The 19,247-nt window shown below is 45.3% G+C and overlaps 1 protein-coding gene across 1 annotated transcript in view; it reads left to right on the forward strand.

Moving 5' to 3' along the window:
- The window catches only part of LOC122478628 (piezo-type mechanosensitive ion channel component 2-like), a 38,457-nt gene extending 21,734 nt beyond the window's left edge, over positions 1-16,723 (forward strand). Inside the window, 8 exon segments of the mRNA XM_043572173.1 lie at positions 726-873; positions 5,882-6,070; positions 6,416-6,508; positions 8,085-8,257; positions 10,127-10,255; positions 11,445-11,524; positions 13,868-14,051; positions 15,145-16,723. Of these exon segments, the coding sequence (XP_043428108.1) occupies positions 726-873; positions 5,882-6,070; positions 6,416-6,508; positions 8,085-8,257; positions 10,127-10,255; positions 11,445-11,524; positions 13,868-14,051; positions 15,145-15,397 (1,249 nt within the window). The 3' untranslated portion in view covers positions 15,398-16,723.
- The last annotated feature ends 2,524 nt before the right edge of the window (positions 16,724-19,247 follow it).

The following is a 19,247-nucleotide window of genomic DNA, read 5'->3' on the forward strand; positions in this document are numbered from 1 at the left end:
GCTCCCTCTGACATCTCTCGTCTCCCCTCAGCTTTCACGTATCAGGTGTACAACTTTTCCTAGCTCATTCAACAGCAAAACCCCAGTACTCAATAATCCCGCAACCGACAGATTCTCATAACATAAACACATACACGTTTTAAAATGTAAAATGATGGGTCTTTTTGCAGAAGATATTACCTTAAATATAGAAAATCCTAAAGAATCAACTGAAACACAGTTGTAAGTAATCAACGAATTCATCGTAAAGTTGCGGGATATAAAACCAACATGCAGAAATCAGTGGTGTTTCCATACGCTAAAAACAAAACATCAGAAAAGAAAAAATAAAACTATCCCATTCATAATAGCACCAAAAAACAATGAAATACTTAGAAATAAATTTAATCGAAGAAATGAAAAGATCTGGGCAATGAAAACCACAAGACTTTGATGAGAGACATGGGAGAGGACACCTTCAAACTTATTTAAAAGGCAATCCTAATTTGTTAAGACCATCAGCAAAAAGAAAAAATAGAAAAAAGAATGGAAAATACTAATTCATACGTTGACTTAGGATGAGAAGCAGTTGTATTCCAAGTTAATTTTACCATAAGGGTCACCTTGAGAATTTTTCCCAAGTCATAGGGGCTAAAACAATAAGGAACTACATGAGCTCCCGGGGTTGGGAGGATGACGGGGGCCACCCCACAACTGCCTCTCTAGCAAGATGTGGTTTCTGGCAGGTTCCGCCTCGTTCCCTTTCTGACTGAGCTGAGGGCTGTGATGGACTGGGTGTGGACAGACACGACCTTGAGCCTCTCCAGCTGGATCTGTGTGGAGGACATCTACGCTCACATATTCATCCTGAAGTGTTGGCGGGAGTCTGAAAAAGTAAGCCAATAAAAATGCCTTACCCCTTTTCGTTTCCCTTCCATCCAGGCTGGTTATAAGATTCATGTGAATCTCTGCAAGCTTTGTGGCCAAATACATGGAGGCAGGGGGCAAAAAGGGTGAGGACCTGTGACTGTCCCATTGGTTTCCACCCCGGTGGACTTGGGAATTTTGGACTCACTGCTGCCTTAGTCAGCAATGGCATCCAGATGTGTTCTTCTTTTGGCCAGCCTATATTGTAGTTATTTTTAAAAGAAGAAATGATATATTGCTCTGTGACCCCATAATTCTTAAATGGCTCATTTGGGAGCAGAAGGGAATGTGGTAGGATGGAGAAAAGTGGGGTCAGGTGGCCTGGACTCAGGCTCACCCTCTGATTCACTCTTTGATGAGCGACGGGACAATATAAGTTCCTTGTGCAAAGGAAATCGAAGTGCAAATATTTGCTTATTCTGTTAGGTTGAATATTGAAGTTTGAATACGGTTACAATTACTGTTATTTATTGGATTTTTTGCAAAAGCTTAACGTCGGAAACAGGAGTCATAACAGCAGTGGCAAGTGGCTCAACAAGCATTGGCGGAGGTGGTAGAAAGTATCCCTTTTTTGTTTCTCTTCTTGATAATACCCTCCTTGAAAAAGTTCCCTCCAGTGTATATAATTTCTAGTATGTTCTGCTGCTGCTTCTTGGAGTTCCAGTTTCATAATCACGGGTCCCACTGACCTGCGGCTCCTGTATTCGTGGGGTTTGTGAGAGTAAAGGAGGCAGGGCTGGCAGTAAACTTAAAATCTGCTAGCTTGTCCTCATTCGTAAGGAGCAGAGAAGCTGATAAAATGACAGAATATGGCAGATATTCTACCAAAGGGACTTTGAAGGTAACAGTCATGGCGATAAAGCATCCAGAAATCGTGACCAATGAAGAAAAGCGGGAAGAACCAAGAATTGTTCTGTCGGAAGTAGAAAAACAAATGGAAGGAGGCGAAGACAATAGCCACTTTTAACTATTTGAAATAGTGGGAAATAGGGGGAAAGTTTGAATTTGTCTAGAAGACGCAAGATAACAGAGTTGAGACAGGTTGGCAAAAGCTCTAGTAAGCTTCAGTGGCATCTGACGAACTTCCTAACAGTCGAAGCTACCCCATCACAGACTGGCTGCCTCAGGAGGTGGCTGCTGCCCAGAGGTGTCCACATCTACACCATCACACAGAGGAGAATTTACATCCTGAAACCTCTGTGCTGGGAAGCGTGGGTCCTAGATCTATTCATTCAGCAGCTTATCATATCAGTTGTCTATTGCTGCTTATCAAACTACATCAAACTTAGTGGTTTAAAAATAACCACCATTTTGGAGGCACTTGGGTGGCTCAGTTGGTTGAGCCTCTGACTTCGGCTCAGGTCATGTGGGTTCAAGCCCCACATTGGGCTCCCTGCTCTCAGCACAGAGCCCACTTCAGGTCCTCTGTCCCCTGCTCTCTCTGCTCCTCCCCTGCTCATGCTCTGTCTCTCAAAATAAATAAACTTAAAAAAATCACAACCATTTTCTTTGCTCACAATTCTGCGGGTCGGCAGTTTGGGCTGCATGTCGCTGGACAGACTTGCCCAGGGTCATCTTGTGGCTGCTGTTCCAGAGGGAGCAGGCACAGGCCAGAGAAAGGCCCGAGAGAGAAGCGGTTCAAGAGACAGGCAAGTGGAGAAGATAATTTCAGAATAGAGAGGATCTGAACCTCTGTAGATGGTAAGGAAAAGAAGAGTAGAAAAAAAGAAAAAAAAATTCTTAGCATCGAAGCCAAAGGATAAAGGTCTGGGTGGGGGGCCTCGGGAAGCGTGGGACCAGAGGTGTGGGTGAATAAGTGAGTAGTGGCAAAGAGGAGTGGCCATCCTACGGGAAGCTGGGGAAAGATGTGGTGAGCCAACTGCACACCACATAGCCTGGCTTCCACATGAAGTAGACAAACTTATCTGTTGACAGCAGGAGGGAAGGTCGGCATCCTAAAACCCAGAGCCTGTCCACTGAGCACTGGAAACCGTGAGATACTACTTCCTCTGGATGAATGGGAGGGGAGTCCTCAGGTGGGGGTTTCTGAATCAGAGGGCACATTACTGTCCCACATCGATACAGGGCCACCTTTCATGGGAGCAGCTGTGTCTGCCCCATTTGTTAGCTCTTACAAACTTTTCACTGCCTTTGAGCCAACAGGTGACAACCATCTTTTTTTTTCAAGTTTTTTTTTTTAATGTTTATTCATTTTTGAGAGAGAGGAAGAGCCAGAGTGTGAGCGGGGGAGGGGCAGAGAGAGAGAGAGGGAGACACAGAATCTGAAGCAGGCTCCAGGCTCCGAGCTGTCCGCACAGAGCCCAATACGGGGCTGGAACCCAGGAACCCTGAGATCATGACCTGAGCAGAAGTCAGGCACTTAACTGACTGAGCCACCCAGGCGCCCCGACAACCTTCTTAATACTATAGTGAGGAAGTCACAGCCATTGCCCGTCGTCCTTGTGAAGGACAGGGTTTGCTGTGCCCTAGAACACGAAGCATTCCTCCCCACAAAGGGTTTACGATTATTGTTGTCATTTTATCTTCAAGAAACAAAAAGCCTCATCTCAATGTATCACCTTTGGTGATACATGCGTCACCTCTACTTAAATATATACTTCTATCTTATGCTCAGTCGCTGGCTATTTCAGAATAAGAGCCTTTTAAATCACACGTAGTACAATTTGCTAAGGAACTTAGGTGTGTGGGACGTCAGTGTCAGGGGAATCCAGGCGAATCTGGTACGCGTTTTTACTCCATCCCATCAGAGACAGAAACGTTACCAGTGACCGTCTCTTGTCCAGTATACAGCAGAAGAGGAAGCTGCTTTTAAAAGTAAATTTTCTTGGGGCACCTGGGTGGCTCATTCGGTTAAGTGTCCGACTTCGGCTCAGGTCATGATCTGGCGGTTTGTGAGTTCGGGCCCCGTGTCGGGCTCTGTGCCGACGGCTCGGAGCCTGCAGCCTGCTTCAAATTCTGTGTCTCCCTCTCTCTCTTCCCCTCCCCTGCTCGTACTCTGTCTCTCAAAATTAAATAAATGCTAAAAGAAAAAAATTAAGTAATTTTCTTGGGGATTCTTCCAAGTCGAATGTGCTGTGTTCCAGGGGCTTTATGAACACACTTTATGAAGCCAGAACAATTTCCCAAAAGGCAGAGTGTTGGCATAGGAGCACTCACAAATGCAGGCCACTCGGTCCCAGTCCTCGTTTCCAATGGTTTCCAGGCAGCCACGTCCCAAAACACTTTAGGAAGCTGATTGGAAATGTAGCCTGGAAGGTTATGCAAACTGGGAGACCCAGAAGAGCATTGACTTACCCAGGAAAGGGGTGACAGGCAGTGCAGGACAGGAAGGGGACGGTCCCTTTGAAAGGTGACCTCTCTCAGAGTTAGAGAGAGGTCCAGAGGTGCTGGCCCTGTCCTGCCCCGGGGCTGAGCAGGAGAAGGGGGAGAGCGGAGGGGGAGGTTCTGGGGATTTTAGCAGTGAGCCTCAAAGGGTGGCCTCCAGGAGAGGAACCGATATGGCACCACTACAGTCAGAAGAGACCCAGGCTGTTCTTAGCGGAGAAAAGTCTTGAACCAACAAAACACTTCGCCACCTTATGCCTGAGCGCTCCTGCGTGAGGATGAGAGGCCGCTTGTCTCAACTTGCCTCCCGGAGAAAAAGATGAAAAAGCAAGCCTGTGTGTGTGTGAATATATATCTGAAATTCTCCAATACTGCAGTTTTTCTTTCGCAATAGAAAATTGTAATCAGTGGCCTCAAATTCCAGCGCAAAGATACCGAAATACAGTGCTGGATCTGAACATCGTGCCCTAACTCGGAGCACAGCCACTGAGAGGCACTATCTCCTGAGCACAGAATCCATAATGCTGCCCATATTGGCTCCCGTGCCCCCCCCGTCCAGCCCCCGCCCTATACTTCCAGGCCTGACTTCAGCAATCACGGACGGCCAGGGCCCATAGAGCCATTGTAGCAGTGCTGGCTCCCAGACCTCTGTCCTTGTTGGTCGCTTGTCACATGAGCTCAGCGCCTGCAGGCAGAATGTGGATGAGTTTTCCTTACCTCACCTCTAGTGAAATGAATGGCTGCCTCCGGAGGGATTGTGCCCCCCAGGATAAATCTCACAGCCAGGCTGGGGAGTGGGGGTAACCCCCATATTGTGTGTGCAGCCCAGCTTCAGGGGCTGACCCTGGAAGGCAAAAAGGTCACGGAGAAGCAACATTTAAGCAAGGATTACACGTGCATATCTGAAGCCCTTTTGATTCCGGACAGCAAAGCTGGCTCCTTGCGCCTTGCTTAGGAGCCGTGCTTGGTGGGTCCCTAACAAAGCTGATGGAAGTGATCCCATCCCTCCCAGACGCACTGCTTTTGTAGGAGAGAGCAGGTCCCTCACGTGACGCACACTTCTGCCACCACCCCCACTTCCTGCTGTTCAGCACAGCCCCCGCTGAGGACCCGCGTGGAGTCCTGGCGGCCGAGAGAGAGGGCTCTTCTGATCGTATAGATCTTATTGCAGGGCTTGAACCACACTGCCTTCTGACAACGTGTGTCATGAATGAAGTGAAAATCTTTTTTCCACCCACCAAGAGCAGGTGGTTGATAGGCACAGCTTGGAATATTCAGGAATTTGCAGTAAAATGTCTTTCTCCCGCATGATCCCTTGAAAGCAGAGGCTTTGTTCAGCAGTATTTGATCCATCAGTCCATAGGTTCATCACCAGCCAAAACCAACACAGTTTTAAGGAGAAAGTCCCTCGGGTCCCATTGGTCCCTCGTGGCACCGCCGTGGGGACGTGTTGGGTGCTCCTTAGAGCTTCACATCACTACTTAATTTCCTAGAGTGACCTGAGCGAACTGAGCAGAATCAGGACTCAGTCGGGTCCCGCGGCAAGAGCGCGCACCCCTCCTCCCCGACCCAGACCCCGCCTGCTTCTCGGGGCCAGAAGCCTGAGCCCGGTGTGACGCCTCTGTTGCAGAGATACCCGCAGCCCCGGGGGCAGAAGAAGAAGAAAGTGGTCAAGTATGGCATGGGAGGCATGATCATCGTTCTGCTCATCTGCATTGTCTGGTTTCCCCTTCTCTTCATGTCCTTGATCAAATCTGTGGCGGGGGTCATCAACCAGCCCCTGGACGTCTCGGTCACAATCACCCTGGGAGGGTACCAGGTAACCGCTGTGCACCTCCCCCAGGGCTCACTCACCTGCCGGCGCCTTTCCCGATAAACAGCCACAGGATGTGGAGTTAGCTTTGGTGCTCCAGATTCCTCCCTACATTTCGGCTGGTCAGCAAAGACGTGATGTATGAGATAAGTAAAGCACCGAGGACAGTGAAAGAATCGTTTTGTTCTGGTTGGGTAATCACTTCAAAAAGAGATCTCTGAGGCCAGCTGCCCTCGGGTACCCGGGGGGGGGGGGGGGGGGCGATAACACGGCGGAAATATTGTTCTTCGAACCCAGGATGCAGAGACGGGCCTTGGAGGGCTAACGGCACCTTGTTTCTTTGTTTTCCAGCCTATTTTCACAATGAGTGCACAGCAAAGCCAGTTGAAAGTTATGGATCAGCCCAAGTTTAATAAATTTATGAAAGCTTTTTCTAGGGACACTGTAAGTAAATGCATGTAGTAGATCTCTGTGAAGACCTTTCTAGACGAAAGGTGAGCTCACTGCTTGTCATTTTGTTCACTCCTCTGTCATGGCCTGTGGTGGTGGGAGGGACTTTTCAGGGGTTACCAGGGGTCCGCAGCGCATTTCAGGCCACTGGCCCCTTTGATACTCTGAGCCATTATGTCCGTATCATTGGATATGTGTTAATAAACGTAATTGTAATTCGGGACATTTTAATGTAAGCTTAACAGATGTAGGTCCTCTTTCATATTTTTAATTTTTTTTTAATTGTAGTAGATACTGACCCCTTTGATGGGTAGGTCTAATCTGAGAATCTATATCAAGGGAGTCATTCAAAATGTTGGAAAAGCTCTATGCAGGCCTTGCTTGTGCTGGCATTCTCTGCATTAGTAAAAGCTGGAAGCCACTGAGGGCTTCATAACTAGGGACCGGTTAAATAAGTTATGGCAAATGTATCAAGTGAATTTGATAGGCACCGGCTGCCCTAGGGCGGTCGGCGTGGGAGAAGGGGACCACCACTTTTCATTTTATTTACATGCTATGTCTTCTGAATGTTTTCCAAGCAGCGTCTTTCATAATACAAAATAGTCATTGCAGAGACTCTGCGTGGCGTGAACATTTCTCAAGATAAAACCTAAGTGAAAAAGGACACACATTCCTATTTTTTAAATTAAAACAAATCAAATCTACATTTCCTGCCATATATCACGGCGGTGATGCCCTGGTGGTTAAGTTGCGGCTGATGTATTCTCTTCCCTACCTTACAAACTTTTAATCACGTGATAAATCGAGCTTTCAGAATTAAAATCTGCTTTACAAATAATACTTTGTATTTAAAGAAAATGATTAGGCACACAGATGCTTATCTCCTTTATAAAATTATCAGCCTCTAATGCACACTGCCAAAACTAATCTTGAGGGATGTGCAGCTGTGAAGACAGGACCAGGATATTGTGGGTGGATTAAATTTGACTGGGTGGTGAGAGGGAGCACCCCAATAGTTGATGCATTTCCTTCTTAATGGGGAGGAAAAGGACACCAAGTCATTTGTCTTTTCTTTATTGATGAGTTGGGATGATCCCATAGCTGTATTGGTGCGGCAACATCACCAAGATTGCTCCGTGGCACTCGGGCTGCCCATCCCTGTGGGGAGGGGAACAGAATAGTGCAATTGAGCATGAAGACCATGCACTGTAAAAATTGCCCTTCCTTACTAAGAATTCCCCTTCATGTAGCCAGTTACAAAGAACAGTAATCAGTAATCACTTTATTTGTACATCACCACAGGGGGCACATGGGTGGCTCAGTCCGTTGGGCGTCCGACTTCGGCTCAGGTTATGATCTCAAGGTTGGTGGGTTCGAGCCCCACGTCGGGCTCTGTGCTGACAGCTCAGAGCCTGGAGCCTGCTTCAGATTCTGCCTCCCTCTCTCTCTGCCCCTCCCCTGCTCGCGCTGTGTCTCTCTCTCAAAACTAAATAAACATTTTTGAAAAATTTTTATCTGTACATCCCCATATATATGATCTATTTATGCATGTGTATTTGTGCGCATACAGGGTGCTATGCAATTTCTGGAAAATTATGAAAAAGAAGACATAACTGTAGCAGAACTGGAAGGAAACTCAAATTCTTTGTGGACCATCAGCCCTCCCAGTAAGCAGAAAATGATAAGCGAACTCATGGACCCCAATAGTAGCTTCTCTGTTGTTTTTTCATGGAGTATTCAGAGGTAGTTACTGTATTTCCATGCATAATTTCCCCTTTCCCCCCAATCTAAACTCGGGGTGGGGGTGGGTGGATAGAAGTAAAGAAAAAGTCGATGGATGTGGTGTATAGCTGACATTACACTTTGGGAACATTCACTCGATGCTACAGCTAACATCTGTGTTTACTAAATAACAGTTTGCCTAGGAATCTCTGACAAAAATAAGAACTTCTTAGTTTTCCTTTTTTCTACTCACTCCAGTTTTTAAAGAGAGGCTGGCAGTGAGTTTTGTGAATGAGACAGAGAGAGAGGTAAAGCAAAAAGAAAAAGTGTCATGACTTATAAAATGAAATGGTCTGGATGATTGTAAGATTTCCCTGAAAGGTGGACATTTGGTCTTAGCAATAAGGAATTGGCAGTCTCGGGAACCCAAATTCTCACTCGAATCCCTCCAAGGTAGGGAGGTCCTGTCAGATCTTTTCTCGAAGCAGGAGATGTGAGAGCAGCCTGGGAGTCCCAAGATGGGAGAGCTGAGAGAGATTCCTTCTTACCCAACCTGAGCCCATGGCCAGCGCGTGGCCACTACTGCACTTGTTGATCTCTGTTAAGTTTGTATTTAAACTCAGTTAGTTAACACACAGTGTAATATTAGTTTCAGCTGTACAGCATAGGGATTCTTCACTTCCATACAACACCCGGTGCACCTCACAAGTGCCCTCCTTAATCCCCATCACCTATTTCACCCATCCCCCAACCCACTTCCCCTCTGGTAACCGTCGGTTTGTTCTCTGTGGCTAAGAGTCCCTTTCCTGGTTTGCCTCTCTCTTTTTTTCCCCTTTGCTCACTTATTTTGTTTCTTAAATCCTGCACATGAGCGAAATCATATGGTATTTTTCTTTCTCTGACAGACTTATTTTGCTTAACATAATACTCTCTAGCTCCATCCATGTCTGTGCAAATGACAAGATTTCATTCCTTTTTACCGCTGAGTAATATTCCACACACACACACACACACACACACACACACACACACCCCACATCTTCCTTATCCATTCATGAGCGTGTCTTAAGAAAAGTTCTTGCATTCAGAAGCCCAATGTGTTAGTGAAGCAATCGGGGAACCTCAACACAATACACTAGTTGGTTGGCTTAGTGTTTGTTTGTTTGTATTTGTCATAGTCTTGTGATTCAGGATTCTATGCCAGCAGTCAAGTGACAGGTTCATTGGGTTCATGGTTCCTGGCTTCTAGGATAAAACTAAGAAAGAATTCTGACAGGTACAGAAGAAGGTTTCTCCAATCTAAAGTGAACTTACAAGGAAACAGTAAAGAAATATCTGAAAGGGGGCTGTTCAGAATTGAAAGAACTCTTTCTTTCATCTTATTTTCTCCTTTAGAACATCCCAAATTCCTCACATGAAATCCTGTACTGCCAAAATTCACTTTCTAGCCTTTTCTTTGAAGAGCTACCAAAATAATAATAATAATAATAAATAACAATATTAAAGATCAACTCTTGATGGAACATTCTTTAAAAGCAGGGATTCTATTAGTCACCATGGAGACTAACCTCACTAGATTAATAAAAAAAAAAGTGTTTCAGAAACTCATTATCAGAGCATCAAGACGGTTTCTCTTCTAGTCAACAGACTCTGCCCTCTCACCTGCCATCTGTTTTAAAGGTGTTTGTGGCCTCCCCGGGCTTTACTAACTTGGTTGTCTAAGAAGCTGGACGTAAAGGTGAGGTGGACAGAAAAGGTTGGGGGTGACAGTTGTGGATCCAAGGAAGACTTGGTGAGATTAATAAAATGAAGAGTCAAGTGAATTTTTGAACGTCTCTTCTAGACTTCCAAGTAATCACTGACATTGAGCCTTTTTATTTCTCTTCACAGAAACATGAGTTTGGGTGCAAAGGCAGAAATTGCAACCGATAAGCTTTCTTTTCCTCTTAAAAATACCACACGAGAACATATAGCTAAAATGATAGCCGGCAACAACACGGAAAGTTCAAGAACACCAGTGTAAGTGATTGCTCCTGTTAATTAGCTTTAATAGATGGGTATGTCTGGTACAAAATCTGCATCTGCAAACTCACGTATACCAGAAATGCAACTTTCTTCAGTAACTCAAGTCAATCTCTACTTGGAGGCCTCATTGTGTTACATTAAGGCAGCTCTGTTTTCCTCCCCCGGTACTCTGTCCACCTAGCCCTGGGAGTACTGACCTTGTTCCTGGGTAGCAAACTTTGCTCTTATCTGACCATAATCACCAAAAGCCAGAAAAAGCCCCTGGGATACCCCTCCTCTACTATGACCCCCTGGCCTGGGGTCATTGAATGGATGGGAGATGAGGGGAAGATAAGGGGTAAAAGGAAATTTGCCGGGGGGGGGGGGGGGGGATCTACATCTTAATATATTCTCCTGCCATATAAGTACTCCACTTCAAACAGATATAAGCTGTGATGTCTAGATTCTAAGCAGGAGGGAGAAAAAATGCTATTGGTGTAAAACCACTAAATGAAGTATTCCAGACGTCCACCAGCCAATGCCTAGTTCTGACCTCCAGTCTGCCTTGGCCCCACTTTAATGCAGTGAATATAAGCCGCCATGATGCAGTCCTCAGACGTGCTCCCTACGACAGCCTTTGTTAATCACTAAAGTTGAAGGAACCTCAAAGACTGTCAGTTCCTCCCCCATTATTTCATGAGAGAACAGGCAGGCCTAGAAAGACACAGCGACCTGCTCAGGTCACTTAGCTTGTCCTTGGCAGAGGGAGGGTTAGGTCCAGGCCACTAGTTCTCCCCTCAAGCCTCAGTCTTGTCACTAGATAGATTCATGCCGTCCACTTGATTATAGATATATCTAGAGAGAGAGAGTACAGACCTAGATCCTAGCAAGAAAGACAGTCCCTTGTTTCAGAAACAGTCACAGTCATGGAAAATCTCTGTAGCAGTTTTCAAGTCATAAACTGCTCATGTACAGAGTTTACTTGAGTATTCGAATAGAAACAGGTAAAATTTCTTTGGCTTCAGAGAATTCTAGTTATAATGGAACCCATAAATTGCGATGACATCATATTGTATACATATACAAAGATTCACCATTATCGTTTGATATGAGGTCAAAGTAGCAACAAAAAAATCAATTTTATGTGGGTAAAACAACTAAAACTTAATTATGCTTCCCCTCCTTTTTTTTTTTTAACATACAGGACTATAGAAAAGATCTACCCATATTACGTGAAAGCACCTAGTGATTCGAATTCAAAACCTATAAAGCAACTTTTGTCTGGTAAGGCTGAGAAGGAATTATTTCAGAACTTTTTTTTTAACCTTCTTTTATTCAACTTCTACAGTTTGCATTTTCAACCTTTCTCGAGCTTCTTTCCAGTTTTCTGTCTCTGTGAGACAGAGCTTATAGGAAGCATGAGACTCCCAGCTGCGTTCCACAACCAGAAGGAATCAGTCAGTCACCAGAAGCCATATTCTTCATTGTTTTCATTGATACAGAACTTGATGGGCTTAAATCCACATTTAGTGCCTTAGTCTGTTTACTTGTTTCTATTAACGTCCATATCTTGGGCAGAAAATGGCCTCATGCAGTATTAAATATGAAGGCCCCGGGGCGCCTGGGTGGCGCAGTCGGTTAAGCGTCCGACTTCAGCCAGGTCACGATCTCGCGGTCCGTGAGTTCGAGCCCCGCGTCAGGCTCTGGGCTGATGGCTCGGAGCCTGGAGCCTGTTTCCGATTCTGTGTCTCCCTCTCTCTCTGCCCCTCCCCCGTTCATGCTCTGTCTCTCTCTGTCCCAAAAATAAATAAAATAAACGTTGAAAAAAAAATTTAAATATGAAGGCCCCACGATAAGTACAATAAAAAGGTAGCAGGAAATGTGTGTGATTCAGCCCAAGGGTCGTTAAGTATCAACAGTAGTCTCTAGGGACTGTATTTACCCCAAATAACAGAGATGGTAGTAAGATGATGATATGGAATTCTTAAGCATTAATTATGAAGCATTGTTTGACTTCATCAGTTGCCTGGACCAGAACAGATGGGTATGGATGGTAAAAGTAGAAGGACAATGCGGTATATATCCAAGTCACATTCATTCCTTTGCCAGCATGGGTTGCTCATTGTCACCAGGCAGTATGCCAGGCACTGGAGACGAGGTTCTCCATGGTTCATGTTTAGCTGGAAAGATGGGGATTGCGTAGGTAAACAGGTAGACGCCCCCAAGGAGATCTCAAGAAGTAGAGGCAGCATAGAGGTTCCGAAGACAAGGGTGGGCGGGGCCCCCACATCTCTGTGCATTTCTTCCTCATGAGGTTCAGCCTGTGAAGTCCCCCTTCCCCACACCACAGGTCTTGGTGTTCTCAGGTCCTGCCGACACAACAACTTCTCTGATTAGCTTCACTGAGTTCTCTCTGATCTTTACCATAAGGCCTATTTAGCATACGTTGGTGGTTGTCACCAGTTTACAAAGGGGGAACCAAGGCCCAGTGTGTGAATTACTCAGCAAAGGTTATACAACCAGTACGTGGACAAACTAGATCCAAACATGGGCCAGATGTCCCCCTTCAGAACTCTCTAGACTTCAGAACCAAGGTTCTGTTTTTCTTCCTGAGCATTCTCAGTGGTTCACATTCTTCTTGAGGAGGGGTTTCTTTATCTTTATGAGTCTCCTGCCTCACTCTCCATCCATCCATCCATCCATCCATCCAATAAACTTACATTGCCACACACTGTCCTAGATTCCTTTGATCTAGGAATTTAGCAGGAAATAATGCAGCCACGGCCCCCACCCTCACAGAGTTTATAGTCCACCACCATGATTCTCAGTGGAGGCCATATTATCATTGGCAGTGGTGGTATTTTCTTAGAAAGGCCTACACAGAGATCTCCAAGCTTTCTGCTGGCCCTTTTACTGTTCTTCCATATTCACCCTAAGCTCCAACACAAGCAATCATTAACCACACATCATGGGTTTTCAGAACTTTCCTGAGCTTCAGGCCATCAATCCTTGCAGAAATAACCTCCTCTCGCTCTCCATCTCCACTTTACTGATGTTCTCAGCAAAATTCAACTCAGAAGTCATGTCATCTGGGAAGCCCTCATGGATCCTACCAACCAAAATTGTTCTCTCCTTGTCAGCACAGGTCTAATAGTGGTTGCCACGTGCCCATAAGTTGTGCTCATGTACATGGCCTGTTCCCATTGAGATATGGAATTGTGCTGTATTCAACTCTGTAACCCCTGATCACCTAACAGAGGGCCTTCCTCCCAGAAGACACTCAATAAATGCTAGTAATATGATTGGATTAGTCAAGTCAATAAAGAGTCAGTGATCTGGGTTTTTAAATGTCTAACTAGTTGCTTGGAATTATTAGCAAAGAAATATACTCATGTATATTAAGCACGTGTGATACTCACGTATATATCACGTATATATCACGTGGGTCTTATGCACACCTGCGGCCCACTTTTCTTTCTCCACTCACACTGTTAACATGTGCCCTACTCATCCTGGCATCACACGCTACGGATAGTGGTAATCAGGTTCTGCCATCTGACAATTGTTTGTGTGCATTGAATCTTAATATGCTTATGCTAACTTGGTTTCATTTTTCTCGTCTTGCAGAAAATAACTTCATGAATATCACCATTATTTTGTCCAGAGACAATACAACTAAATCTAACAGTGAGTGGTGGGTTCTCAACCTGACTGGAAACAGAATATACAATCAGCACGCTCAGGCCTTGGAACTGGTGGTCTTCAATGACAAAGTCAGCCCGCCCAGTCTGGGGTTCCTGGCTGGCTATGGGTAAGGATGCATTTCAATTAGCAGTCACAAGAGCCTACTTCTGTGTCATATAAAGTTGATGGGAAGCTTTGTACCTTCCTAAAATTCTTGAACTTAACAGCTGCAGTGTTAAAATTCATAGATCATTGGCCCTTCAAGAACCAGAGTCCCAAAGAAGTCAAAATGCCTTGGGTGAACAACACCATTAAGGACAGGACTAGAAGTCATAGTTCTGGTTTCTTGACTCCACGCCTTCCTGTTACGTTTGATGTAATTCAATGTTTAAACTTAGAAATTGGTGTAGGGTTATCTCTTTTCCATATAGATTGCCTTCTAACCTCAGCAGATGCTCAGTCAAGCATCACAATTTTGGACATGGTCCAATGTCCAAAATGGTCTGATGCTATCATTTCACCGTGTTCTGATGCTTACATTCTAAGACACACGCATCCCCTACAAGACATGAAAGTCTGTTAAGAAGTCAATGTCTATGCAGAATTATAGTATTAAAATAAATAGCTAGGTGCAGAAAAGTATATATAGTACAATTGCATTTCTATCAAGTATATTATGTGGTTTCTTTATATAATATTTGCAGTAAAACCCCCTGAAGTTCATGCATGAGACTACTAGCATTGGTTGTTTCCAGAATTGAGATTTTTTTGACACTTTTATTTTTCAAGTCTTAAAGCACTGTAATGTATAAAGTGTGTTTACACAAGGAATATGAATTACCTTTAAAAAAATTTTTTGTTAATGTTTATTATTTTTGAGAGAGAGAGAGAGCCAGAGAGCAAGCAGGGAAGGGGCAGAGAGAGAGGCAAACACAGAATCGGAAGCAGGCTCCAGGCTCTGAGCTGTCAGCACAGAGCCCTATGCAGGGCTTGAACTCACAGGCCGCAAGATCATGACCTGAGCTGAAGTCGGCTGCTTACCCAACTGAGCCACCCAGGTGCCCCTGAATTACCTTTTTAATAAACAGAGTAAATGTTTTCACCAAAGGGAAAAACTCTAGAGAAATTTTGTTATTTTTTTCTTTTAGACGTGTTCTATTAACTGTGTTTAACTGGTAGATAGAATTTCTAGCTACCTTTTTTTTTTTTTTTTTCCCCAGTATCATGGGATTGTATGCTTCGGTTGTCCTTGTGATTGGGAAGTTTGTCCGTGAATTCTTCAGTGGGATTTCTCACTCCATCATGTTTGAAGAGCTTCCAAATGTGGACCGAATTCTGAAGTTGTGCACAGATATTTTTTTAGTTCGAGAGACAGGGGAACTGGAACTCGAGGAAGATCTCTATGCCAAATTAATATTCCTGTACCGCTCACCAGAAACCATGATCAAATGGACTAGAGAAAAAACAAATTGATGCTTTAAGACACAGACTGCAGATCAAATTAACATTTGAATTTTAAAAAAAGCACAATATCCTCATAAGAGCTAAGCATTTCTAGTTGGATGGAAATGGTTTCTCTTCTGACAGGCGGTCAAAAGGAGCTGACTTCCTTCTGCAGTCTAAGCTACCTTGTAAATGAAGGCGCTGTTGAAAATGTTATTTGTAATTCCATTTCTCCAAAATCAGGGCTATTTGTTTTATGATATAGTCAACAGTGTCTTGCATTCTGATTGACGATGCAAAGGAATCATTTATGGGTCTCCTCCCTCAGAGAAACAGGAGAGAAGAAGGGAAAAGGAAAGTTGCCCATGGTTTTCTGGGCGGAGCCCGCACACTTCCTGAAGAGATGCTCTAGTTCAGTAGGCCGCACCCTGTTGCCAACGGGGAAGCTGCTGTGGGGAGAACAGATGGGCCTCAGCACGCCCCGAAAATACGCAACAGCAATAGGAGGCTGAAACTCCTGAAGAGATTTCTGGGGCGGGGGGGGGGGGGGGGGGGGGACAAGAGAGGGAGCCAAAGACCCATGAAGATACCAGTGGACGAACGAGCCTCATTCTAAGCAAAAAGTTAACATTAGTGACACTCTTACTGCCTTATCTTAACTGAAGACTAGTAAAAAAAAAAAAAAAAAAAATCTTTCCATTCAACACCAGTGACTTCTCAGGAAAAAAGAAAAAAAAGCAGCAAAACAAAAATGGGGACACCGGTTTTGTCGAGGCCCAGCAAATGACTCGCTTCAGTGGTGGCTGTTATGCTTCCGGGTTCGGCTCCTCCTCAGACACAGGCTCCAGGTAGAATGATGAAAATGGCGCCCAGCTGGGTGTGGAAATCTCTGACTCTGTAACTCTTCCCAACTGAGGTCATGAACGCCCTTCTACCTTTTTCCCCATCCCTCAACACGCTTTTTCCCATTTCGATGATTTAAGGCAATGGTTTTTTCCAGTATGTGACATTTTCCTTCCTGTTTTTCAGGTATATCGGAGAGTTTACATATTCCAATTCACATTTTTACATCTGAGACGGGTTTTTTAAGTTCATAGTTATGGAAGAAATATGTATATTGAGCTTGGGGAAATAAAAAAAAAAACGGCCTTTTCTTAAATTATTATTATTGGTAATACAACCTCATCATTAAATAACAATGTAGCATGAAAATTTATGATTGAAATGTAGTTTTCATTCTGTATTAAAATACAGTTTCTGAGGAGTCATTAAATGGACTAGAACGTGTCCAGAAAAATGATCCTATGTAGTCTGGGTTCAGGACTGACTTAAAATAAAGCACATCTTGCAAAGCCATTTCAAGAATAGTCTTCATTCTGCCTCCTCTGCGTGAAGTAGGAAAGAATTACTATTTTCAATACTGTGTACAAGGAGTTTAAAAAAATCATGGTAAGGGAATATGGAGCTTTAAAAAAAAACAGAGATCAGACGGTGTTCGGGGTCTTCTAGAGAACTGGTGCATATTTTTCTTCAGGCGGGAAAGCCAGCGTACTTCCCACCCTGTGGCAATCAGCTCCTCCAGTCGTCGTAGCAGTAAACTCAGACCACAAACTGTGGCCCACACTCGGATTTCCCAACAACACGAAGAATCATTGTGCGTATTCCGGGTTGTGAACTCTTTCTCTGGAAACAGGGCAGCTCAAGGGAGTTTCCAGAGAGCAAGTTATGACACATTCAGGAAAGAGGAGAAGTAGGAAATCCTCCCGAGAAGAAAGTGGAAAGTCAAACTATACCAGAATGGTAATGCTCTTCAAGAGAGCAATTTCCAGGGTTCAAGAAGAAGCTTCCTGTATGTGTGGGGGGAGGGGGGGTATAGAAGGAAATATAAAAGATAGAAATAAAGGATTGTAGAAAGGAGGCGCTTCCTCCGGGGAGGCATGTGCTAGAGTGGAAATGGCAGACAGCGAGGAGGTCCGCAGGCCTGGCCAGGCCACCGTTGGGCAGGGAACCCCCGGGCCAGCAGGCCCTGTCCCCTCTCAGCCCCACGTATCTGACACATGAAGGGATCGTCGTACTGTAGCCAGCCACGTTCCAAGCCCCGGCCCGGCGGACGCTCCTTGTGAAAGTGGCCTGCCACCTTAGATTGGGTTCTCTGGAGACGGCCTCCGAAATGAACAGCCTGGACCAAGGACGTTTGGGGCAGTGGTCCGGGAGTTACACTGGTCAGCAAGGAAGGCAGGATTGAGCAGAGGGACGTGCTGCCCCGTCACGCAGCTGCAGCTGAACGTCACCCAACCCTTCAGGGCACTTGAGATCTAGGGTGGTTCTGCCTCGTCCCGGGCAAGGGCATGGCAACTGGATGCTGGAACAGCAAGTTGTTGCCACCGCCACTCCCTGTGCGGGTTTCACCTTTGATGAGGCGGGAGCCTACTCCCTGGAAGGAGGGGCACAGCCTTGACCCATGAGCACGGGCGTGTGGGCGTGCAGAGGGCATTCGTGGAGACTGCAGTATCCATCACTGTCTATCCTTGGGCCACTCAGACCCGCTGGCTTCTTGTAAGAAGATTGTGAGGACTTACTTCCCTTATGAGGGAAGAGTAAGACGCAGGAGATCCGGCCCCTGCTGCCGCAGCTGGTTTTGAAGCCAGACATAATACTCAGCATCTATCCTCCACCACCTGTTCTAGGTTCCCCTCACCCTCATCTGGCCCCTGTCCCAATGAGGCAGGGAGCCGGGCAGGGTGAGCCAGACCCTCGGCCATAGGGGCCCAGCGTCCTCGTTACCAGCCTTGCTCTGGTCCCAGCTGCCGCATTTACCTCTTTTACTGTTCGGTCTGGTCCCCCCGGGACCCCTGAGCACCAGCGTCTGCCTCCCTCCCCCACTGTATAGCCGCAGCCTTCCTCTCTCAGCCTACCCTTTCCATAAGGTGACCCTGTGCATAAGGTGACCCCATCTGTAATGTGGCTCCATCCATAAGGCGGCCCTGTCCCTTGCCAGAACTGTCATATTGTCCTTCTAGTTTAGTGATCCTTTCTAAAATGATTATTTTCCTTTTTCACTGGCTTTCAAATCCTGATTTCTATTGTTCTTTGGTATCTTGTATTACTTGCTAATTTATTTTTGTCTGTTTGAAATACTGGGTTATAGCTTTCACCCGTGTTGTTGCGGCCATGCCTTTCTGGTAAACTTGTATTGTCTCTAGGGACCTGATTCTGCTCTTTATTCTTTTTACTGATACGAATTTGATATTGTATTTAAGTACAGCCCTTTTCTGTGGCTCCTTGGGGTGTGGCACTAAGTTTCCCAACTTTTGGGTCAGGGGATGGCTCTTCTGGCTCTGCGACTCTGGAGACCCCTCCCACAGTCCCGGAGTGTCCACAAATATGTCTTCCATTCTGAAGCCCCCAGCTCTGCTCACCTCTCCGTGAGGCCCACCCAGCCTCTACATGGTTCTCTCTTCTCATCGGCACCTGTTCTGCCCCCTCTATTCCTAGCAGTGCCCCCGAGGCATGGGGCCTGGTCCTGAGAAGCAGTTTCTATCTGTTAGTTTTGTTGTTGTTGTTGTTTTGAGAAAGGGAGAGGGAGCAAGCAGGAGCAGGAGAGAGGGGCAGACAGAGAATCACAGTATTCAACAAGGAAGAATACATTTAATTTCACAGTTAGGGATAACAGCCTTACATTTCCCTGGCTTGCTTAAATCAATTACTTGCAATAAAGGTGCTTTAGGACAGTGTGCACAAGCGATTAGTTCTTGGAAGCCTACATTGTTTGGAGGAAGAAGAATTTTTTGTAAAAAAATAAGCTATTTTTCATTAGCTTAGAGCATCGTTTCAAGTTATAAATACCTGTGGTATTTAATGTGGGTGCACCCACATTAAT

Source organism: Prionailurus bengalensis, unplaced genomic scaffold (assembly GCF_016509475.1).
Source record: "Prionailurus bengalensis isolate Pbe53 unplaced genomic scaffold, Fcat_Pben_1.1_paternal_pri Un_scaffold_117, whole genome shotgun sequence".
NCBI classification, from domain to species: Eukaryota; Metazoa; Chordata; class Mammalia; order Carnivora; family Felidae; genus Prionailurus; species Prionailurus bengalensis.